Below are 25,636 nucleotides of genomic sequence, written 5' to 3' on the forward strand. Positions count from 1 at the left end.
CCAATAAAAGGTGATTAAGTACTAGAAGGGGTAAAGAGGATTCTAAGGAGTATAGAAGCAAACTGAAGAAAGCAGCTGCCACCTGTAGGTTGGTGGGTGCTGATTAAGGAAGGACCCCTTCCTGTTTCTCCGGCTGAGATTCAGATCTCTTTGGAGAGATGTGGGTGCCGTAGAAAAGAAACTTGCCAGAGGGCTAGTCTAGGAAATCTTTTGCTATGGTGGCAGAAAAAAATCTTCCCATCCCAGCCCCAGCCCCCATACCTACCCTTGCCCTGTTGTTAACCTGATCTCCCAGTTCCAGCACACCAGGAGAAAGAAAAATCCCTTCCTTCTTCTTTGGCCTTGCAAGGACCTTCCAGTACCCTCTACTGGACAAAATCAAAGTAGCTGGAAAAGGAAAAATGTCTATAGGGCCTAGCTCTAGTATCACGTAGCCCGAAAGAAAAGGGTGAATTTGGAGCTGAGTGGCAATAAATTAATAACAAGCTTTTATCCAGCTCATGACTGTGACTACTGTCTGTATGCTACTGTCTCCCATATTTATATCTCTAGTCTAGTCTTCTCCCTTGAGCTCCAGAGAAGTGTAATTATACCAAACTGCCTTCTTGATGTCTTCACTTGAATTTCTCATAGGTATCCTTAACTTTATGGGTACAAAACTGAACACTTGGACCTCCTCTAGTTTTTTCCGTCTTGGTAAATGACATCACCATTCAAAACAAATATCCTTGATTTTATCTTTTTCTCCTATGCTCCTCCCGTTAGTCAGAGTCCTGCCAGCTCTATCTTTAGAATATCCAAATCCTAACCTTTCTCATCACCTCCACTCCAGCTACCCTGCTCCATGTTGCCATCATCTCTTAAATATCAGAAGTACTTCCAGATATAATTAAAAGATAAATAAATGACTTGTTCTCAATTCATTCTTTAACTTTTCATTCTGTGTCAGCTGTACCCCATCCCTCCCTCTCCAAATTTTATGCAAGACACCAAAAGTCTTAGGGCTTTTGAATATGTCTGCCATATCCCTTGCTGTCAGGACAAGCCCATTTTTGTTTATTTCCCAATACATATTAACCCTTATTTTTTAAAATGAATAATATTAGCATCATTATTTCTTCATGCATGGTTAGATCTTTCATGCATGGATAGGTCTTCCTAGGTTTAATAATTATCTATTTCATATTTTTTTCAAATTTGAAAGCATTTTTATAAAAATGGACTTATTCCTTACATTTCTGATTTGTTGAATAGAAACTACAGAGGTAGCAACCTCCCACTAAAAAACATTTCCACGTCATTGGCTTTTTATATTAAAATCTCTCATTCTTTTTCATCAACTTAATTTTTTACGTTTTTAAACATTAGTACTTTTGTTACATGCGGAAGAGGGAAATGGTTTGTATTAATTATTGCTTAGAATTTCATACCACTGATTTCAGTAGAAAACTTTGTTGCCTGCATCCCTTGACTGCTTTTGAATATTGATTTGAGGCCATAATGAATACAGGAATTCTCTTTGAAATTAAAGGTTCCTTAAGCACATAATTTTTTTAAATAGAAGAAAATTGCCTGATATATACTCTCTATCTCTTTTTAGGTGGGAGATGTTGCTGTTTTTCTCCTGATGGTAAAGCTTTAGCTGTAGGTCTGAATGATGGAAGTTTCTTAATGGCAAATGCAGATACTCTAGAGGATCTTGTGTCTTTTCACCACAGAAAAGATATTATTTCAGATATTCGATTTTCACCAGGTAAGGTATCATTGAAATCATATTTGATTATTAACTTGGGTTGGCCATGGGCAAATATATCAATATGTAATTTTTATTAACCATTATTTTATCTTGGAATTTTAATTTTTTGACAGAAAAGACATTATGGTAAAAGGTAAAATTCCTGTATTAGATCAGTGGCAAAATATCCAGCTTAATACCAATTCTGTCACTAAATAAATAGGCTCAAGCCAAGGAACTATTCTGAGGTTCAGTTTCCTCATTTCTAACATAGAAGGATTGGGTGACTGTCTTCATTATATTCTTAATACTTTTGAAATTTTGCACTAATTTTGCTTTAGCAATTTCCATGTATTATCTCTGAAGAAACCCACTGTAATGTGGGAAGTACTAACATTAAGGCAAAATGTACTTATGTTGGTTTACTTCCATTTTGTCTAAATTTAGAGGGCTTTTTAAAAAACTTTTTTTAGTTAAACACAAACTGTATTATATGATATATAATTTTTGGCCTTTTCTTTCCGTTGAACTGTCTCACTACACTAAAGAAAACATTTTATTAATCATAATATGCTTGAAAAAATACAGATTATCACTTGATACAGGTTTTGTTATAATTTACAAAACACCTAAGAGTTCCTCCAAAAAAATGTTAAGAAAATTAACTCTAGTTGTAGAATGTAAAAAATATTTCTAAAGATAGAAAATCTCAAGCAAATATGTTTCTGTTATAGGTTCTGGGAAATACCTTGCGGTAGCATCCCATGACAGTTTTATAGATATATACAATGTGATGAGTAGTAAACGAGTAGGAATATGCAAAGGCGCTACCAGTTACATAACCCATGTTGATTGGGATATTAGAGGTAAGAATTTAAATAACCTATTTGGTAAAAGTTCCATTTGATTCAGTATAGCTATTTTAGAGAAACAGTGATTCAACAGATGAGTTCAGAATCATTGTGAGAAACATTCGCAAAATTACTTTCCACTGCTTTATTTCACATCTGAAGGTGAATGCTGTGAGTTTAGATTTTTCAATACTTCCAGTATAATTCAAGAGATAGTACAGTAAGTGACAAATTCTTTAATTTGTAAAGTAAATTAAATATTATGTAAGAAAGGTTTTTAGTCATTTGTTCTGGCTCTTGTCAGATAAGCTTAGTATAAATAATACTTGAAAATTTGGAAAATAGATACATTAATGAGGATCTTAATGTCCTTTCCCCATCATTCAATAAAATGCATTTCTTAAAAATAATCCCAATTGTATAACATACAGAATTTAATGAGTGTCTCTGTTTTTTTCAGTAGCGGCATTGCACATGGCAGTGTTTAATAATTTGGATAAATGCTAAATATTTTAAATGCTCTATATTTTAGTTTTGTTTCGTGTATTCATTTACATAAATCTAGTGTTGTTAAAGTTTTTCCAAACATAATTAAACAAAAAGCTTTTTTAAAAAATCCTCAAATTTATTTCTAAGGTTTTTTGTATGCGTAACAACAGAAATAGTTTTTATGTATATATATATATATATATATACACAAAATTAAACCATTTATGAATTACTTATGTGGTTGACTGTGAGGAAGATGGCTTTTACGTTTAAGCTTAATTTTTCCCATAAAAGTTAAACATTCTACTTCTGGGGAAGATGGCAGAGTAGGAGGGTGCTAGACTCACCTTGTCTCAGATAAAACTAACACCCACATCAGTGTAAATAACCCAGAAAATGACCTGAAGCCTGGCAGAACAGATTCTCCACAGCTAAACGTAGAGAAGAGGCCACATGAAGAGGATAGGAAGGATAGAGATGCACTTGGGAGCTAAATGGATTCACAGGACGGTCTGCAGGAGGGAGGGACACTGCGGGCATAGAGAGGGGAAAGAAACAATCACAGTGGAAAGCCCACAGGGAAAAGATAAAACATTTGGCTTTGAAAACCAGAGGGGTCGAATTCCACAAGTTCTTACAATTAGTTCTAGGCATATGCCTAGAACTTTAAAAATCAGCCAGTTTGGCTCTGGGAGAGCCAGGAGAGTGAGAGGAAACTGAGTCTCCACCCTTAAAGACACAGCATAACAAACAGCCCTGGAAGCAACAGTTTGGAAAACACCTGGGGTATGTGGAAAGGAGATTTGTTTACTAATCTTAGAGCATGTGAGTTGGGAAACTATCTAAGAATGAAAGAGGGATCAGGTGCCATTTCCCTCCCCTGTCCCTAGCCTAGACGCAGGGATACCTACAAGAATCAGTGTAGCAGGAACACTCTCCATCTAACTTGCTTAACAATGCACCCCGCCCCTACATTCTGCAGACACAGCCCCTCCAGCCAGACCTGAGTTCCAGGTCTTCTCCCACAACAGACCTGCACAAACCTTGCTCACACCACACACCCCACCACTGCTTGCTCCTGGGGACATGCCCCCTCCAATACACCCTTGGCAGGAGCCCATCCAGAACAATGCCACAATTCTGGCAGGGTGCAAGCAGCTCTGACAGGGACCAGCACCACTCCAAAGTGACTCCTACTCTGTGGAGAGGAACATAACCATACACACTAGTCCTACTGCAGCCCCACCAGTGGGCAGGGGCAGACATCTCATCTGACTGCAAGCCCTGCCCACCTATAAAAGCTTCTCAAGAGACAACACAGGGAAAGTGACCTACAGTTTGGTGCTGCTGTGTCTCTGGCAAAAACCTGGTCTGACTCAACTCAAGCCCAAGGTGGCCCCAGACTGGCCCATTAACAACACAGGGATAAACCTGTCCACAATCAGCAAAGAGAGCCATTGCAGATGACTGGACTAAAGGCAAAAGCTGCTCAGCAACAACACAAGGACACACACAACACACACAGGAGACACTTCTGAAGCACCAGGTTCCAGTAAACAGGGCACCTGGTGCTACAGGGCACCACAGGACCTCTTTTCAATAAGGCCACTACTTTCAAGAGGAGGAGACATAGCTGACTTTCCTAACACAGAGAATTAGACAACACGAAGAGACAGGAACATGTCCCAGTTGAAAGAAGAGGACAAAATCATAGCAAGAGAACTAAACAAAATGGAGATGATGAACATGCCTGGTAGAGAATTTAAAGTAATGGTCATAAAGATAACACAATGGACTTGAACAAAGAGTAGATGACCTTGATAAGGCCCTTAATAAAGAAATAGAAAACATAAAAAAGAACCAATCAGAAATGAAGAACGCAATAAATGAAATTAAAAATACACTAGATGGAATAAATAGTACACTAGAGAAAGCAAAAGTATGAATCTGTGGCCTGGAGGACATAATAATGGAAAGCAATCAAGCTGAACAGGAGAGAGAAAAAGTAGTAATAACAAATGAAAACAGACTTAGGGAATTCAGTGACACCATTAAGAGTAATAACATTTGCATTACAGGGATCCCAGAAGGAGAAGAGAAAGGGAGGAATAAAATTTATTTGAAGAAATAATAGCTGCAAACTTCCCAAATCTGGGAAAGGAAAGAGAAATCCAGATCCAGAAGACGCAGAAAGCCCCCAGCAAAACCAACCCAAGGAGGTTCACACCAAGACACAGAGTAATTAAAATGGCAAAAAGGAGTGAGAAAGAGGAGATTTTAAGAGCAGCAAGAGAAAAGACGACCGTTACATACAAGAGAAATCCCATAAGGCTATCATCTGATTTTTCAGCAGACATTTTGCAGGCCAGAAAGGAATGACATAATATATTCAAAGTGCTGAAAGAAAAAAACCTGCAGTCAAGAATACTCTATCCAGCAAGGCTATCACTCAGAACAGAAGGAGAGATAAAGAGTTTCCCAAACAGAAATTAAAGGGATTTATGACCACTAAACCAGCCCTCCATGAATTATCATAGGGTACTCTGAGTGGAACGAAAAGACTATAAATTAGAGTAAGAAAAGTAGGAAGCACAAAAGCAGTAAAATTAAGTATATCTATAAAAATCAAAGGATTTATAAAAGAAAAGGAAGGGAAAGTATGACACCATATACCTAAAATAGGGAAGGGGGGAGAGGAGTAAAGAATGAGTTCAAACTTAAGCGACCATCAACTTAAAATAGACTGCTATAGGCATAAGATGTTATATACAAACCTAATGGTAACAACAAATCAAAACCCAGTAGTAGATATGTAAAAAATAGAGGGGAATCCAAGTATATCACTAAAGAAAGCCAGCAAACCGTGAGAAAACAGAGTAAGGGAAGAAAGGAACAGAGAAGAACTACAAAATCAACCATAAACAAGTAACAAAATTGCAATAAGTACCTACCTATCAATAATTACTTTGACTATAAATGGACAAACATGCCAATCAAAAGACTAGGGTGACGGAATGGATAAAAAAACAGGGTCCATCTGTATGCTGCCTATAAGAGACTCATTTCAGACCTAAGGACACATGCAGCTTGAAAAGGAATGGTGATGTGATGAGCACTGGGTGTTATACGCAACTGATGAATTATTGAACACTACATCTGAAACTCATGATGTACTATATGTTGGCTAATTGAATTTAAATTAAAAAAAAGTGAAGGAATGGAAAATGATTTCTTATGCAAATAGAAGTGAAAAGAAAGCCAGGACAAAATAGACTTTAAAAAACCGTAACAGGCAAAGAACGACAGTATATGTTCATAAAGGGAACGATTCAACAAGAAGATATAACAATTGTAAATATTTCTGCACCCAACATGGGAGTACCTAACTACATAAAACAGTTAATAACAAACATAAAAGAGGTAACTGATAGTAATACAATAATAGTGGGGGACTTTAGCACCACACTTACATCAATGGATAGATCCAAACGAAATCAACAAGGAAACCGTGGCTTTGAATGACACTGGACCAGATGGATTTAACAGATATATTTAGATCATTCCATCCTAAAACAGAATACACATTATTTTCAAGTGCATATCAAACATTCTCCAGGATAGATAACATATTAGGACACAAAACAAGTCTCAGTAATTCAAAAAGCTTGAAATCAGACCATGCATCTTTTCTGACCATAATGCCATGAAACCAGAAATCAACCACAAGAAAAGAAAAGAAAAAAAAAAACTGGAAAGAACACTAGTACATGGAGGCTAAATAACATGCTACTAAATAATGATTGAGTCAACCAGGAAATCAAAGAAGAAATTAAAAAATACATAGAGGCAATGAAAATGAAAACACAATAATCCAAAATCTTTGGTATGCAGCAAAAACAGTTCTAAAAGTGAAGTAGCAAGAAAAATTTCAAACACCTTAACCCTACACCTAAAGAAGATAGAAAAAGAACAAACAAAACCCAAATCCAGCAGAAGGAAGGAAATAATAAGATTAGAGCAGAAATAAACAAAAGAGAAACTAAAGAAACAATAGACCACGTCAATGAAATCAGGAGCTAGTTCTGTGAAAAGATCAACAAAATTGCTAAACCTCTAGCCAAGTTCATCCAAAAAGAAAAAAAAAACACAAATTGAGAGCTCAAACAAAATCAGAAGTGAAAGAGGAGAAATAATAACTGACACCATAAAAATACAAAGGATTGTAAGAGAATAGTATGAAAAATAATATGCCAAACAATATGACAACCTAGAAGACACGGATAAATTCCTGAAAACATATAACCTATCAAAACTGAAACAGGAAGAAATAGAAAGTTTGAACAGACTGATTAACAGCAATGATATTGAATCAGAAATCCAAAAACTCCCAACAAACAAAAGCCCAGAACCAGAACAAAGGTTCGCAGGTGAATTCTATCAAACACTTAAGAGTTAATACCTGTTCTTCTCAACTATTCCAAAAAATAGAAGAGGAAAGAAAGCTTCCAGATTCATTCTATGAGGCCAGCATTACCTTGATACCAAAACCAGATAAAGACACCACAAAAAGAGAGAAGTACAATATCTCTGATGAACATGGATGCAGAAATCCTCAACAAAATATTAGCAAACCAAATCCAGCAATAATTAAAATCATTCTCAGAATCACGTGGAATTTATTCCTAGGGTGCAAGCAGGGTTTAATATTCACAGATCAATCAACATGAGATGTTACATCAAGAGAAAGGATAAAAACCTTATGATCATTTCAATATACAAAAAGCATTTGATAAAGTACAACATCCATTCACGATGAAAACCCTCAACAGAATAGGTTTAGAGGGAACATACCTCAACATAATAAAGACCATATCTGAAAAACCCCAGCTAACATCATACTTAATGGTGAAAAACTGGGAGCTTTCCCTGTAAGGTCGGGAACAAGACAAGGACGTCCACTCTTACCACTTTTATTCAACATAGTATTAGAAGTCCTAGCCACAGCAATGACAGAAGAAAAAGAAAAAAGATCCAAATTGCTAAGGAAGAAGTAAAACTTTACTCTTTGCTTGGATACGTTATGGATACAATATGATACATGGAAAACCCTGACGACTTCACCAAAAAAATACTAGAACTGATAAACATATTCAGTAAGGTCATAGGGTACAAAATCAATATACAGAAATCCGTTGCATTTCTATACTCTAATAATGAGGCAGCAGAAAAAGAAATTAAGAAAACGATCCCATTTACAATTACACCAAAAATAAAATACTGGCTGGCTCAGTTGGGAGAGCATGTGACTCTGGATCTCAGTGTTGGGAGTTTGAGATCCATGTTGGGTGTAGAGATTACTTAAAATGAATAAATAAAACTAAAAAAAAGGGGGGATGGAAAGATGGGTGAAATAGGCAAAGGGGATGAAGAGTACACTTATATAAGGAGCACTGAGTAATGTATAGAATTGTCGAATCACTATATTGCACACCTGAAATTAATATAACACTATGTTATCTGCACTGGAATTTAAAAAAGAATTTAATGGGAGGTGGTAAAAACACTAATGTAATGTTCACTGAATGCTTTTAAATAGGATTGATTCTATGTAATTTTACATTAATGAAAATTTAATTTTACGATTATAAAACAATTTAATAAACCATGAAAGAAAATATTTTAAAAAATTAAGCATCCCATTAACTATATGGATATATTTTATATATGTATATATTTTTAATTTTTTTTTTTTTTTAAGGAAAGCTTTTACAGGTCAACACTGGTGCTAAAGAACAGTTATTCTTTGAAGCTCCCAGAGGGAAAAAACAAACCATCCCCAGTGTGGAGGTAGGAAGATAATAGTGCTTGCAATGTTGTTGATATAACTAAGTGGTTAGAACACTGATGCCAGCCTTCTGTCATTTACATATGAAGCCTGTTCTCACATTATTCAAATCATGGCTATTCTTTCTGTGAGTTTATTTTTTGGCCTAGTCTATTAGATGAGGAAAGGAAAAGATGCTGTATAAGAAAAGGAATAAAACAGGGGCACCTCTGTGGCTCAGTTGGTTAACCATTTGACTCTTGATTTTGGCTCAGATCATGATGTCAGGGTGGTAAGATGGAGCCCTGTGTCGGGCCCAGCATGGAGCCTACTTGAGATTCTCTCTCTCCTCTCCCCACCCACCGCTCCCACCCCACCCTACCCTCACTTGCACGCACACACGCGCACTATCTAAAAAAAAAGGGGGGGGGATAAATCAACTTTTACATCTAGCTATGCTCCCGTCCAGTTACTTTCCTCAAAGGATAGGAGGCAAATAGAAGACATGTTATCTTAGATAGGAGCACTGCATGTCTGTCAAATCTTTTGGAACCTATATGCCTAAGATGCTTGTTGGCAAATTCCTGTTTAAAGAAAAGAAAAAAGAAAAAATGTGTTTCCTTTTGTGACTGACAGTATTAGCAGAATTTTTTGACATGGCCAAGGAAGAGAGGCTAAACAAATTGAATATGAAAGGGCTTAATGACGAGAGAGACTCTAAGGTTCTTAATATCCAGTAATGGTTAATTGGAAGACAAGCCTCTAAAGTGTTAGAAATTGAGACATGAAGTATAGATTTACTGATTATTCTAAAAGCAGAAATGGTCTTATTTATTATCACTGAATCCTCAGCATCTAGAACACATAGTGGGTACGTAATAAGTACATCTTGAATAATGTTATGTTAAATTTTTTCTACAGGAATTAGCAGACTTGGGAAGCTACAAAACCAAGACAACTAATGTTTTAACTGTTATAATTAAAATTTTAATTTTACTTGTGACAAATATAACTATAAAGAAAACTATTCAGATTTTTGTTGTCAGTTTTTAAGGTTTAGATATTACAAACTTACAGCCTTTTTTTTTCTTATTAGGTAGAAAAAATTTGTTGGGCATCATGGACAAGTGTGCTTGGTTTATGCTGTGAGGGAATTTGGCCAGTAATTGGAGAAGTCACAGACATAACTGCCTCTTGCCTCACCAGTGACAAAATGATCCTAGCTACTGGGGATGATTTGGGATTTGTGAAGTTATTTAGATATCCTGCAAAAGTATGTGTTTTTCTTTAACTCCCCTAATGATCATAATTATAAAAATGGTTAAGGTAATGCTCTTTCATAGTATTTCGTTGTTGTAATATGAATATTACACATGTAATATGAAGGATTTAGAATTATATGTACTATTTTTGACATATTTATAGCTTTTATTTAGAAGTAGTCTTATAATTTATGATCCCGTGCCTTAAGTCATATTGTACAGTGTTTCTCAGTATTGAGTAATATAAATATCCCCTTTAGAGGAAACATTTCTTTTATCCCTAATACTAACTTAAATAATTTTGGTATTCTTTTGATTAAATATATACCATTAAAAGTAAACAGAACCTCTTTATATTTACAACCTTAAGTTCAAAATGTTTCAACCCTGGGACGCCTCGGTGGCTCAATCCGTTAAAATGTTTCAACCATTAGATCCAAAATACTGTAAATACAATACCTATAAAACTAAAACATTGATTCAATGTAATGAATGATGTTATTTTGCTGAAACTAGACTGCACAGACTTTTTGAAGGTGTGATGATTGAATTCTCTTAGTGCTTTCCTCTATTCAAGCTACCGGGAAACATTAGGCTTTCATTTAGCACAAAAATAAAATTCATATATCAAGTCCAGATGCATTTATTTCTTGTCACTGATTCAGATATACAGTTGACCCTTGAACAATGTGGGGGTTAGGGATACCGATCCCTGTATAGTCAAAAATCTGCATTATAACCATTGACTCACCAAAAACTTTACTATTAGCCTACGCTTGACTGGAAACCTCACAAATAACATAAACAGTCAACACATATTTTGTACGTTGTATGTATTATATACTGTATTCTTATAACAAGCTAGAGAAAAAATGTTATTGCAAAAACAATATTATTAAAACAATAAGGAAGAGAAAATATATTTACAGTGCTATCCTGTGTTTATCAAAAAATATCTACATATAAGGGACTGTGCAGTTCAAACCCGTGTTGTTCAAGGTCAGATGTATATTATAATCTGGCATGAACATAAACATAAATTTGAAATAGGGCACCAAAATCATATTATGATATAGATCTTAAGTAGCTGCTCATATTTATATTTTTAGATCAGCATTGAAATGAAAACACAAGTTTAAAAATTCTCATAAAGACCCCAGGCACCTGAGGAAATATTCCATACATCCCTGTTTTAGATACACTTAAGTGGCAGAACTTTAATTGATAAGAATGTGTTCCAATAAAGCATTTATTGGTCAGAAACTTCACTTTCAGCTTTCTAGATGGTATAGATGCCTGAAGAATAGGACCATTTTCAAGTAGTAACATTTCTCAAAGACTCTGAATTTTTTTTTCATCTTTAGGGAAAATTTGGAAAATTTAAGAGGTATATGGCCCATAGTACACATGTCACAAATGTTCGCTGGACTTACGATGACAGCATGTTGGTTACCTTAGGAGGTGCGGATATGTCTTTAATGGTTTGGACAAATGAAATCGAGGGCTATCGAGAAAAAAGGCCTTGTGATAGTGAAGAATCTGATACAGATTCGGAAGAAGATGGGGGTATGTCATTTTAAAATATTTTAATAAAAACACAATTTAGTACAACTGATTTAAACTACAGCAGTTAAACAAGTAATAATGTTTGAATAATTGTGGTTTTAGTGTTTGTGGTCTGTTTAACCAAAATTGGTTTTATGCCTCAAAAATAACAGACTAGCATATATTGATGACTTAAATATTCTTCGTCTACAAATGTATGATAATCCTACTTTAAGTACTGTTAAAATAAATTTTATGGTGGGGTGCCTGGGGTGCTCAGTTGGTTAAGTGTCTGCCTTCAACTTGGGGCCTGATCCCAGGTTTCTGGGATCAGGCCCCGCGTCGAGCTCCCCGCTCAGCGGGGAGTCTGCTGCTCCCTCTGCCTCTCCCCCCACTCATGCTCACTCTGTCTCTCTCAAATAAATAAAATCTTTAAAAAAATTTGTTATGGTATTGCACTTCATATTTTAAAATGATTTTAATTTTTCCTAATATACAAATAATACCAGCTCATTACAGAAAAATTAGGAAATACATTTTGCAATAAAAATAAACACAGTATCCATAATTTGACCACTCAGCGGTAACTTCTGTTAACATATTGAGGTATTTCCACAGGGGTATTTGCATTTATATACATTATATTTTTTAACAAAAATGATATATTGAATTTATATTTAATAGGCTGTTATCTCTTAGTAATATTTTAAAAACGTTACATATCATTAAATATTCTATATAATTTTTATTGGCTGTATATTATTTCATAATTTATTCATAATTATTTCATAATTTATTTAGCTTATTTCATATTGTTGAACATCCTTGCATCCAATTTATAGGATCATAATAGAACTCCTCAGTTGCAACTTAGAGAATAATTCTTAATGTTTGATGGCAGGCTATGACAGTGATGTTACAAGGGAGAATGAAATCAGTTACACCATCAGAGCCTTATCAACAAATATTCGCCCAATGTTTGGAGTCAAGCCTCATTTGCAACAAAAAGAACCCTCAGTTGATGAGAGGTAACAATAAAATTTAAAACTAGATGAAAAATATATTGGTATTAAAATTGAATTTATTGTTTAACTGAATGATTTTTTTGTAAAAACTAAGTAGCAGTGGTACTCTTGCATTTTCCAGCTCCTAGCACCTCTTAGAAAACGTGTTTGTCCTTAAATACTTTTTGGTGGTGACACTGTCTCTTGCAAGTAGTTTAGAGAATATACAAAGTGTCTGTGATTAAAGGAATATTATTTGCTAACTTTTATAAATAAATGTGAGAGGGTTGTAGGAAATAACAAAATTTGAATCCAATACCAACTATGTTTTAGGAAGCACCTGAGCAGAGATAGGATCAAATTTTAAAAAGGCATTTTTATCCATGTGCCTTTAATCAAGGATAAAAAATTTCACCAGGAGTGGCTGGGTGGCTCAGATGGTTAAGCGTCTGCTTTTGGCTCAGGTCATGATCCCAAGGTCGGGTCCTGGGATGGAGCCCACATTGGGCTCCCTGCTCCGTGGGGAGTCTGCTTCTCCCTCTCAGTCTACTGCTCCCCCAGCTTGTGCTCTCTTGTGCTCTCTGTCAAATAAATAAATAAAATCTTTAAAAAATAATAAAAAATAAAAATTTTTCCAAGAGGCAAATTGAAGTATAGCTTCCCATTAGAGAATGGGAATTACTGGTCTTTGTCTGGAAGCAGCACATCAGAATTAAAAGCTATGCCAACAGCAATTTTATAAGGAGAGAAAACTGTTTAATAAAGTCTCTGAGTTAGATGACAGATCAAGAGAGGAATTGTGAACATCACGTGATGCTTTAAAAATCATTAGGGAATATGGAAGACAATAAAGAGGTGTATGGATCAGTGAGTGACACTTCTTTTCAGAAGTGAAGAGTTTTCAAGAATTGATAAAGGTAAAATTATCCAGAAACTGCAGTGAGGAAACAAGGAGTGGGAGGTGGGAACAGCAGTGACCTCTTCTGTCCAAAGATGTGTTGAGGAAAACTTTGTTATGAGAAGTTGGTAAGAATATTTGAGGGAAAATTTAAAAACGAAAGGGAGTTCACTCACATAGAACAGAATTTGTGGAAAATTTGAGTCAATGTGTAGTCAGAGAGAGTAGTGCTGAAGACTCCTGGGGCTCAGCTACATAGAGATGACAGTATGAGAAAGCCCTGGCAGAGGGGTTTGAATTTGCACTACAGGCTTAACACTCAGGGAGAAGGATGAAATTGGAAGGGGGAGGTGCATGTTCCTGATGGAAAAGTCTAGAGGGCTTCTGAACTTCTAGCCACACAGGTTCCCACAGAAGTTCTAGGGGGAGTGTTGAGTTATGATGTCTCCACAGCTCCTCTTCCAGGTGCCCATTTGCTGATGAATACCCAAATAATAGCATTGGCGTCACCTTTACCGATAGGGGGTAGGGGGTAATTATCCATTTTGTCATCACATATAAAGAGGCAAAGTATTAAATTAGAGATATGTTTTGGGACACCTGAGTGGCTCAGTCGGTTAAGCATATGCCTTTGGCTCAGGTCATGATCCCAGGATCCAGGGATCTAGTCCTGCATTGGGCTCCTTGCTCAGCGGGGAGCCTGCTTCTCCCTCTCCCTGCTGCTCCCCCGCTTGTGCTCTCTCTCTGACAAATAAATAAAATCTTTTTAAAAATAAAATAAAAAATAGATAAAAATTAAAAAATAAACTAAAATAGATGTTGTAAGAAATCTGAGCATACCATAATCTAAATATCAAGATTCAAGGTTGAAGTGATCTGGTGGGAGACAGTATCTTACAGTGCAAAGAACATGATTTTGGAGTCAGACAAATGGGTTAAAATACTAATTTTTATCATTTTCCTCTTGTGTCACCTTGAAAAACTATTTGTTATCTCTAAGCCTCTGTTTACCTAGAGGTTAAATGAGCCTTACAGTCACTAAACTACGGAGTATTTTATAAAATGAAATAAAATGTATTAAAGAATTTAGGTAGTAAGTCTTTACCACCCTTCCCTGCAAATGAAATAGTCACCTGAGGGAAATAAATTTAAACAGTTTCTGAAATTAAATATCCACAAATTTATTTATTTATTAATCAGAGAAATACATATAAGTTTGCAAATGTGGATGTTCTGGTAAGAATATGTGCCGTATAGTGCTTAAAATTACTTAAATTATATCTCACAGATAATGAAAAGTGTACTATAGGGAGGAAGAAACTCTAGACATTCCCATAAATCTTTTTCATTTATTTTTTAAGAAAAATATCAGATAAATTAGGTATATCAGAAAATGTGACCAAATTTTAATCTACAGTCTGTCATTCATGGTAAAACACTTAAAATTCCTCCCTTATTAATGAAGTGACCCAAATTCTGACAAATGGAAGTATTTTTCTGCTTGTGAAAAATGCTTGACGCTCTCATAATCTTTGCTGTTAGCTTGCATTTTTTACAGCTAACATTTTCAAAATTATTTTTGAAATTATTTTACATTCGTTCTCAGTTTATTTTATAATTTCAACTCTGCTGAATTCTTTTGAAAATGCTGAGGCCAGAGTCCAAAATGACTCAGAATTAGGAGTCTTTATTTTCATAAAATGAGAGATTTATCAAAGGAGAAAAAAATGAAGATACTTCTTTTTACCAACTTTGCATATCTTTGTGAGGAGATGTTATAGTTTATCTATAATGTTTTTGTATTTTAAATAAAATATCGCTATCAAATATGAAACATTTTATAAAAAGTGAAAACAAATGCTTGTCAAACATCCACTTAAAAGGTTTTGGATGACATTGGTAACTACTTGGTTGATACTTTTGTGAGTCCTTTTTTCCTAAATGACTATAATTTATGTTTTTCTTTTTGTAGCAAATCTTATATATTTAAAGTAGTTGTCAATCAAACTTCCAATATTTTTTAATAAAAATACTCAGAATAGTGGAGCATAAAATTTAGGCATTTTGTATTTCCTTAGAATTCTGTTGTTGTTTCCTTTATTCTATTTACTTAACTGCTGCATGTTATTCATCATCAGTGTTTCTTTTTTTCCCTTGTTCCTTTCAAAGGCAGGGGGTAGTAAGGTAAGTTTTATTAAATAAGATATTTTATTCCAATATTTTATTTATTCTTCTGTTTTGATCTTTATTCTATTTTAAGGTATTGATTTTTTCCCTATAAAACATGGAACTGTATTTGTCAAGAAAAAATTAGAAAGTGAACTAAGTCCTACAGAAAAGTTGCATTTACATGTGCAGTATGTGGGTGCTGCTGAGGTTCTTCATTATGATCACTTGGTTTTATAACAAACTTCAGACAGTTTTAGTTACCCCTTAAGTTTCAGAGGTTTATAAAAATAGCCACACATATTTCTCAGTGAAAAATTATGCAGTTTATAAGCCTGATAGCTTCATTTAATGTATATTTATACTTTCATTTAAAAACATTAACATAGGGCAATGATGATATTTGTATGTTTAATAAAATGGTATATGCATAAAAGGACTCTGTGGGACACTTTTCACAACTAGCTTTAATGAGATGAACATGTCTTCAGGCAGTTTCTGAAACAGGACAGTGTGGAAAAAGTCTGTTTTAGAAGTAAAAAAAAAAAAGGTACCAATAGGTAAATGCTGGGAACTAAGGATGAAAAAAGTAGATATGAGACCAGGTTTTACAGAAACTCAGATATAAGGCACTCCTTAATTTATTTGGTAGACAGCAGAAATTCATTTTTGTTTTAAACGGGTGATATGTACAAAGATAGGAGTCTAGAGTGTGATGTGACTTCAAAAAGGCCACATTATCTTAGACTGTTTTAACAAATAAAAGATTCAGATCTAGCCTCAGATCTGAAGTAGCTTATTCAGGAGTGATTTTAAAGGGACACTAACAATTTACAGTGGGAGTCAATTGTTTGAAAACAAAGCTAAGTGGAGATATAATTGTTGGGTGAATTTTATGAAGTGACCTCCTTTCATAAGCAGTTTTTATAAGAGCTTAGGTGACCATTTGTCCATCACTGCTACAAAGGGATGTTCTAGATGTGTAAAGAAGTTTCCTGTTTTCAGTAGGAGGGTGGATGAAATCACTTTTGTGATCTCTTCCAATTCTCTTTTTGGTCATTATGTTATTAAAGGGGTTCTTTTAAGTTACCTCCTTTACTAGCAAATTCCCAAAGCTAGCATGATCTTGAGTGACTCACTTTGCCTGCTAGGCTGGACTGGCTGACTGAGAAACCCTCTTGGGTCAGAGGGAAGGGTTCACCTCCTTAGACAGTTTCCTTAATAGCATCTCCTGTACGACCAACCTTTTAAGTTGGTTGTTACCATTTTACTCCCACACCTAAGAACAAAGATAAGCTTCAGTATTTTGTTTGAAATTCACAGTGCACTGTAGAAAAATAAGAACGGTAGGCTTTAAAGTTTACAACATAGAACATGTTCAATTCTCATTTTTCTTTTTTCGCCTTCTTTTGATTTCCCTGCCATTAATGGAGTAACTTTAGCCTTCTGTGCGGTAATAAATAAAAACAATAGCCCTTTAATATATGCAGTATGTTTTACCTGCATTAAACTTGTAAAAATATTTTATTACAGAAGTATTTTACTAGTGTTTTAAATTCAAATCTGTGTTGTAATCTTTTCCCTTTTTTATCTGCTGCTAAAAAGAGGTTCCAGGTAATCCTCTCTCTTTGTTATACTTTATGAGACCGAATTTTGTATTTTTATCGTCTTTCATATTTACCATTAATGAGCTGTGTTACTTGGTGTTCTTTACCTCTGTTCAGTTTTCCACATTTTTCTCCATTGAAATCAGTATCACTCAAACAAATAGCATTTTAATTATTGGATTTCTGCTACATAAGTAATTGCTTTACCAAAGCTTTATTTGTTCAACTTGTATAATTTTATAAGCTGTATAACTTTATTTAAACGGGCGCCTGGGTGGCTCATTTGGTTAAGCGACTGCCTTCGGCTCAGGTCATGATCCCGGAGTCCTGGGATCGAGTTCCACATTGGGCTCCCGGCTCAGCAGGAAGCCTGCTTCTCCCTCTGGCCCTCTCCCCTCTCATGCTGTTTCTCTCTCTCTCTCTCTCAAATAAATAAATAAATAACTTTATTTAAACAAAAATATATAAGTTATCTTTAAAAAATTAAAATACACTTAACTGTTAAACAGGTTTGTATGGATAAGAATTACCTGTTTGTTGCTTGGGTTACAATTAAAGCTGTCAGATGATAACACTCAATGAAGTTCACCAACAAAACTGACTTAGAAGAAAAGCCAAGGCCATTCTTTAAAATGGCCCTAAGGAGGGGTGCCTGGGTGGCTCAGTTGGTTAAGTGACCAACTCTTGATTTCGGCTCAGGTCATGATCTCAGTGTCAAGAGATCAAGCCCCACATCAGAGTGTGCGTGGAGCCTGCTTGAGATTCTCTCCCTCTCTAAATAAATAAACAAATAGGTCCTAAGAGAAACATTTTTAAATGTTAAATATTATAAATTGAATTATATTTATTACTTACATTCAGAACATATGAAAAAGGTTTGAAACCAAACTTCTGTAATTTCTGTAATTTGAAGAGTTCTTTATATATTTTTTTAAGTGCATGCAATTTTTATGTCACCAGCCATGGTTATTTGATTCTACATACTACTTCATGTCATGTGTGAAAGTATTCACTTCTTTTATATTGAGTGTTCAAGATGGAGCATTTCATTCACTTTTGTAGATGTATAACCTGGAAATCCTTGTGAAAATGCAAATATGTTTTTATCCTTTAATTTTATGCACTTAATCACACATTGGATTTTTTTTTTCCCATAGCAGAGTCCTTTCATGTCATTGTCTGCTTTAGTTGTTACAAATCAAATATTCACTTAAAGTTTGGAAGGGGGTTCCTGAGTGGCTCAGTCATTAAGCGTCTACCTTCGGCTCAGGTGATGATCCCAGGGTCCTGGGATCGAGCCCTGCATCGGGCTCCCTGCTCAGCAGGAAGCCTGCTTCTCCCTCTCCCATTCCCCCTGCTCTGTTCTCTCACTGTCTCTCTCTGTCAAATAAAAATCTTCAAAAAAAAATTTTTTTTGGAAGGGGGAGTTGATAGTATGATTGATTTAGATCCAGTGTTCAGGTTATTAAACATTTGAATAGTGGTTATCTGAGATAAAAATAAACCAAGTGAGATGGGTTTTTTTTAATTAAAGGATTTTAGGAAAAGAGCCTCCACATTTTTTTTTTTTTTTGAGTATAGTTGGCACTTAAAGTTACTTTAGTTTCAGGTATGCAACATAATGATTTGGCAAGTTTATATATTATGCTCTGCTCACTATAAGTATAGCTACCATCTGTTCCCATACCATGCTATTACAGTATCATTCACTATATTCCTTTTTTTTTCTTTTAAGATTTTATTTATTTATTTGACAGAGAGAGTACAGTGAGAGAGGGAACACAGCAGGGGGGTGGGAGAGGGAGAAGCAGGCTTCCTGCGGAGCAGGGAGCCCGATGCGGGGCTTGATCCCAGGACCCTGGGATCATGACCTGAGCTGAAGGCAGACGCTTAACAACTGAGCCACCCAGGCGCCCCCACTATATTCCTTATGTTGTGCCTTTTATTCCATAACTGGAAGCCTGTCCCTCCCATTACCCTTCACCTATTTTGCCCATTCCTACCCCTCCCCTCTGGCAACCATCAGTTTGTTCTCTTATTTATAGGTCTGATTCTGCTTTTTGTTTGTTGGTTCATTTTTTTTAATATTCCACATATGAGTGAAATTATATGGTATTTGTCTTTCTTAGTCTGACTTATTTCACTTAGCCTAATACCCTCTAGGTCCATCCTCATTGTCACAAATGGCAAGATCTCATCCTTTTTAATGGCTGCATAATACTCGTGTGTGTGTATGTTGTGTGTGTGTGCCTTATCCATTTGTCTATTCCTGGACACAGGTTGCTTCCATATCTTGGCTATTGGAAATAATGCTGCAATAAACATAGGAGTGCATATATCTTTTTGAGTTAGTGTGTTCATTTTTAGAGGGGGTTAAATATCCAATAGTGGAATTGTTGGATCGTATGGTATTTCTATTTTTAATTTTTTGAGGAACCTCCATGCTGTTTTCCATAGTGGCTGTACTAATTTACATTCGCACCAACAGTGTCCAAGGATTCCTTTTTTTCTACATCCTCACCAATATTTATTATTTCTTGTCTTTTTTACTTGAGCCATTCTAACAGGTATAAGGTGATATCTTATTGGTGTTTTGATTTACATTTCCCTGCTGATTAGTGATGTCGAACATCTTTTTATGTGTCTGTTGGCCATCTGTATGTCGTCTTTGGAAAAATGTCTATTCAGGGCTTCTGTCCATTTTTTAATCAGATTGGGTTTTTGGAGGGGGTTGTGTTGTATAAACTTTATATATTTTAGATATTAATCCCTTATCATATATATCATTTGCAAATGTCTTCTCCCGTTCAGTAAGTTGCCTTTTTGTTTTGTAGATGATTCCTTTTGCTGTGTAAAAAGCCTTTTGGTGTAGTCCCAAAATTTATTTTTGCTTTTGTTTCCCTTGCCTTAGGAGACATACCTAGAAAAATGTTGCTGTGGCTGGTGGCAAAGAAATTGGTTGAAAACTGGTCCAGTTCTTTTACATGTAACTGTCTAGTTTTCCCAGCATCATTTATTGAAAAACTGTCTTTTCTCCATTGCATATTCTTGCCTCCTTTGTTCATAGATTAATTGACCATATAACCATAGGTTTATTTCTGGGTTCTTGATCCTGTTCCATTGATCTAGATGTCTGCTTTTGTGCCAGTTCCCTATTGTTTTGATTACTGTAGCTTTGTAATATAGCTTGAAATCTGGAATTGTGATACTTCCAGCTTTGTTTCTCTTTCTCAAGATTGCTTTGGCTATTTGGGGTCTTTTGTGGTTCCATACAAATTATAGTATTATTCTAGTTTTTTGGAAAATGCTGTTGGTATTTGGATAAGAATTGCATTGAATCGGTAGATTGCTTTGGGTAGCATGGACATTTTAACAATATTAATGCTTTCAGTCTATGAATATGGAATGTCTTTCCATTTGTTTGTGTCATCTTCAGTTTCTTTCATCAGTGTTTTATAGTTTTCAGAGTCCTTCACCTGTTTGGTTGAGTTTATTCCTAGGCATTTAAAGAGCCTCCACGTGTAAATGATTCAAAATGAGAACTCTGTACACGTAGTGGGACATTATAAATAGATCCTGAACTAGTAGTGGAAACAGAGAAGAGGGGGCTAGAGGTGAGAGCTACTCTCTAGGTGAAGTTGACGAATGTTTAGTAAATAATGAGAATAGAGAAGAAGAGAGGGAGTTGAAGGCAATAGTAAGTAATATAATTACCTTTTAGAGAGTGTTGTATGGTTTATAATTTTATGTAACTGTAAAATGTTTGCTTGACTTGACCTCACTAGAGACTTCAGGAAGAAGGGAAGGTAAAGGGCCTGGTGGAGCAAGTAATGAGTACAAATTTGAATTCAGACATAATTTATATTGCCAGCAGTATAGAAAGTTCATAGAAATATTTTCAAAATTCAAGATAAATGTATTGAACACCGGCCATGTGCAAGATACTGTGGTAGACACTTTAGAGCAGTAGTCTAGGCTTTGTTATAATGCATCCCATCAAGAAGTTTTTGAGTATGTTAAACTAACATTTTTATATTTATCTATAAACAGTCTGCTCTTGTGCTAATATGTTATTTACATTATGAAACATACACCAAAGAAGTTAAAATAAAATGAATTAAAGTTCTAATATCTTATTTCCACCTTCTGGCTTTAGAAGATATCAAGATAAAAAGGGCACGGTCTAGTGAGGAACACAAATTGGGTTCATTTTTGTGAAGGTGTGTCAGACCTCTCTCCAGTGGGCAGGTGAGGGAGGCTCAGTGAAGGCGCCTGATAATGGATGCCCTTCCTCATTCCCACTTTCCTATTTCAGGCCCCCCGTGAGCAGAGCCCCACCGAGGCCAGAAAAACTCCAGACAAACAATGTTGGCAAGAAAAAGAGACAAATAGAGGTAAGGAGAACCCCTTCCCCCAGTGTTAACTTGTGCTTTAAAATGTATTCAGAATTCATTCCATTCCCTTCTTGTAAGACATTCCCTTCCTGTCATTAGGTTTTATGAAAACAAACATACTGAATAATCTTTAAGATTTTGTTTTTAAGTAATCTGTACACCCACATGGGACTTGAACCCCAAGATGAAGTTACATGCTCTACCGACTGAGCGAGCCAGGTGTCCCTGAGTAATCTTTTTTGTTTGGTCATAAAATTTTGATTGCTTAGTTGTCAAGTCTGAGTTTTGGATTGATATCCTTTGTTTCTTTGTATTTATATTAGTCTTTTTTTTTTTTTAAGTTTTCCATGAATAATACCCTGAATTGAGCTCTCAGACAACTTGTAATTATAAATATATGTGAAAGATCTATGGCTTATAGGAGTTCATGTACCTTGGCAGTGTCTTATACTTAGTGGTTTGAATTTATAAGTCAAAGTTTATACCCCATGTGATCTGTTCACTGTAGGGTTCAGTGAAGGCTCTACTTTCAAACAAAGAAACTTACCACAATAATTGAGCAAGAAGGTTCTCCCAGGCACTTAATTCCAGTATCAGCAGCCACAGGCAAACTGCTAAATCAGATCAAAAATGAGGCCTACATCTGTGGGACAGTGATTGTTGTACTCATTACTCCACAAAGCCCACAAGGTCAAAGAAAAGGGACACTTTCAGTGGCAGATTACCTACTAGAACTTTAGAATGAGTTATCAGAGATGGTGTACTTAGTTTTCTGCACCAATGATGATATACTCTTTGGCATCTCAAATGTAGAGCACTTGGACATAATGTATTCTGAGTTATATATGCAGATTACGTATTTTTAGCAACAATACAAATCAGAATAATTCTTCTTTTGGACACAAGAAGCATCTCAGTGTTTAACACATGAACTCTTTTGTTTTTTTTTAAGATTTTATTTATTCATTTGAGAGCACAAACAGGGGGAAAGGCAGACGCAGACTCCCGGCTGAGCTGGGAGCCCAACATGGGGCTGGATCCCAAGACCTGGAGATCATGACCTGAGCTGAAGGCAGATGCTTAACCGACTGAGCCACCCAGGCGCCCCAACACATTCTTGAAGTCAAATGACCTTGTGATTCTCTTTTCCTTTTCTATAACTTTGTGTAGGAGAGTATAGAGTGTGTGTTTCAGCTGCCCAAAGCACGTTACGGAGGAGTTTGTCTACTTAATTTTGTATTTGAAGTTTGTAAAACATCAAAATGCATCCTCCATTTTGACTGATGATACCACTATTATATATAAAAATAATGGTGAACATTTAGAGATAAGGAATTGTATAATGGTTTTATTGTTGTTATAGGACCTTGTGTTGGAGCTTGTTTTTGGCTATCGAGGAAGAGACTGTAGGAATAATGTTCACTATCTAAATGATGGTGATGATATAATTTATCACACTGCATCCGTTGGAATTTTGCATAATGTTGCTACAGGTAGGAAACTCTGATTCTCCATCTTCCACTTTTTTTTACTTCAGAATTCTCTTATTTATAATCTTACATTTCTTTGTTAAAGCTATAAATAATTAAATTGCATAAGTCCAAAATATATTTCATACTATTGAATTTTCTAGTAATATTTCAAATAACCAAACTTACAGTCTTAAGAATGTATAACACAGCAGAAAAAGATTTCATAATGAAAAGTACTCATAGGTCTCTCTTAGTAAAGTGAAGGTTTACTATACATTGAAACCATGTTTTATAATGAAACCATTTGTAACTTTATTTCCTAATCTTAACATGAAAATGGATGGTTTAGTGGTTGTCTCTTTTAGGTAATGATTAAAAGTAGCATGTTGGGTGAGTGATTGCTGGGGAGTGGGGTGAAGTGGGCAGTGTTCTTACTGAGGCCTTGGAAAGCCAAGGAAGATATGAAGAAAGCTGTTTCCCTGTGGCTCTGCTGTGGTGATACTTTGATTCATAGTGAGAAAATATTTCTTGATGTTTATTTAACTGATTGGATTGTTGAAAAGCAAATGAAGTTCTCTTATGATTTGATGACCAATGATGTATAACCCTACTAGTGACATTCACTATTTAATTTTGAATTGTTTTCTTATATGTAATTATAAACTTCGTAAAGTCTAAAGAATAAAAATAGAGATTATTTAGTTGAAACATTCCTGGCTTTTTCCTCTGATAGCTTCACTCTGAATAGGTAAAGAATGGAATTTGTGAGTCCTAATCCCCCATGCCTATTCTGTATTAATCATTAACATGATAGTCCTATTTTGGTTTCCTAAAGAAAAGGATTCACCAAGATCACACAGAAATCAGTGGTGATTTTCACTTTAATAATCTGGGTCATTTAAAAAATACTTAGATGATCCTCTTTGAGGCTTCACATATCCTTCAATCAAAGAGAATAGAGAATAAGAAAAGATGATCTAGAAAGGAATATGTAAATACACTTTCATGTTTATACTTGTAATTTTCTTTATTTTTAGTTTTCTGATTTGTAATTAATCACCTTTCTACTGGTGGGGTGTAGAGAGAGCAGAAGGGGGGATAGGCACCTCTCCACTTGTCATTATTTGTTCTCTCCAGTTTGGGGTACATTGCTATGTTTACAGTCTAGGAAGTTTTGATCTATTAGCTGATTTTCTTCAAACTTAGCCAACAGAACATAAAATTGCTTTTTATTGTCACTGAACTCTCAGCTCTGGGAAATATAAAGCACATTTCACTTTGAAGAGAAGTTTTAAACTATTAGATCTGGCAAATGTCATTGTTAAATTGTTTTGTGTTGCTTCACTTGTTGGAGGACCTAGTGTTGATGGCCCTCTGTAATCTGGACCCAACCTACAACCTATCATCCTAACCTCCTTTCCCACCTCTGCGTCGTACTTAACACAAAACAAACCTTTATCATGTCCTACATGATAATGTCTAAAGTCTCTTCACTGTCAGTGCTACTAGATAAATCACATGACTTCTTTGATCAAAATTCTTGAGTACCACTGACTGCAGAATAGATACAAAGTTCAGTAGGCTGGCATTCAAAATCCTCTATCATTCTATTTCCAGTTTGCCCTTCCAGCCATATTTCTCAAATTTCTTCTTCACCTCATACTTTGACCAAATGAACCATATATATGCATACTTAATACTTTCTGGTCTTTGTACTTTTGCTTAAAGTATTTCTGTACCTGAAATGCCCTTTCCCACCCATCTTCATATTAACAAAATCTGTCATGTCAGTCCAAGAGTGCCAAATGCCCACAATAAGAAAAACTCCCCATGTACTGCATGGAGCACTGGGTGTTATACAAATGAATCGTGGATCACCACAACAAAAACTAATGATGTATGGTGATTAACACAACATAATAAAATAAAATTTAAAAAAATAAGAATTCCCATAGCCTTTGGATCTTTAACTCTCTTTTGGCACTTGATGTCTTTAGCCTTGTGTTACATGGTTTATGCCTTTCAGGACTCTAACCATTTAAAGACTTCCGAGTCATTTTTCCATCCTTATGATGATGTGCACACATTCAGTGCTCAAAAAATATGTATTAAATAAGTTAAACAGAGCAGTTTATTGTTCTGGATAAATGCATTATGCTGTTATACCTTAAAGTTTTCAGATTTAATTCTCAAATTCTTTTTTTTATAGGGACTCAGAGTTTTTATCAGGAACATAATGATGATATACTGTGCCTCACTGTAAATCAGCATCCCAAATTTATCAACATAGTGGCAACTGGCCAAGTAGGTATGTTTCTGTATTTTAAAAAGAAACAATTTTAAGTAATTGTTCAAATGAATTCAATATCCTAAAGAAAAAAAGCAAAAT

The 25,636-nt window shown here is 35.3% G+C and overlaps 1 protein-coding gene across 1 annotated transcript in view; it reads left to right on the forward strand.

Annotated features, from left to right (window-relative positions):
• EML5 (EMAP like 5) overlaps positions 1–25,636 on the forward strand; it is a 168,139-nt gene that overhangs the window by 119,588 nt on the left and 22,915 nt on the right. Inside the window, exons 22-30 of the mRNA XM_028098102.2 lie at positions 1,601–1,753; positions 2,470–2,601; positions 8,834–8,922; positions 9,996–10,172; positions 11,526–11,727; positions 12,608–12,734; positions 21,697–21,775; positions 23,139–23,268; positions 25,457–25,555. Of these exons, the coding sequence (XP_027953903.1) occupies positions 1,601–1,753; positions 2,470–2,601; positions 8,834–8,922; positions 9,996–10,172; positions 11,526–11,727; positions 12,608–12,734; positions 21,697–21,775; positions 23,139–23,268; positions 25,457–25,555 (1,188 nt within the window). The remainder of the gene's footprint in view (positions 1–1,600; positions 1,754–2,469; positions 2,602–8,833; positions 8,923–9,995; positions 10,173–11,525; positions 11,728–12,607; positions 12,735–21,696; positions 21,776–23,138; positions 23,269–25,456; positions 25,556–25,636) is intronic.

This window comes from Eumetopias jubatus, unplaced genomic scaffold (assembly GCF_037043125.1).
Source record: "Eumetopias jubatus isolate StellerSeaLion01/CBP00866 unplaced genomic scaffold, mEumJub1_p1.0 scaffold_7, whole genome shotgun sequence".
In the NCBI taxonomy this organism is placed as follows: Eukaryota; Metazoa; Chordata; class Mammalia; order Carnivora; family Otariidae; genus Eumetopias; species Eumetopias jubatus.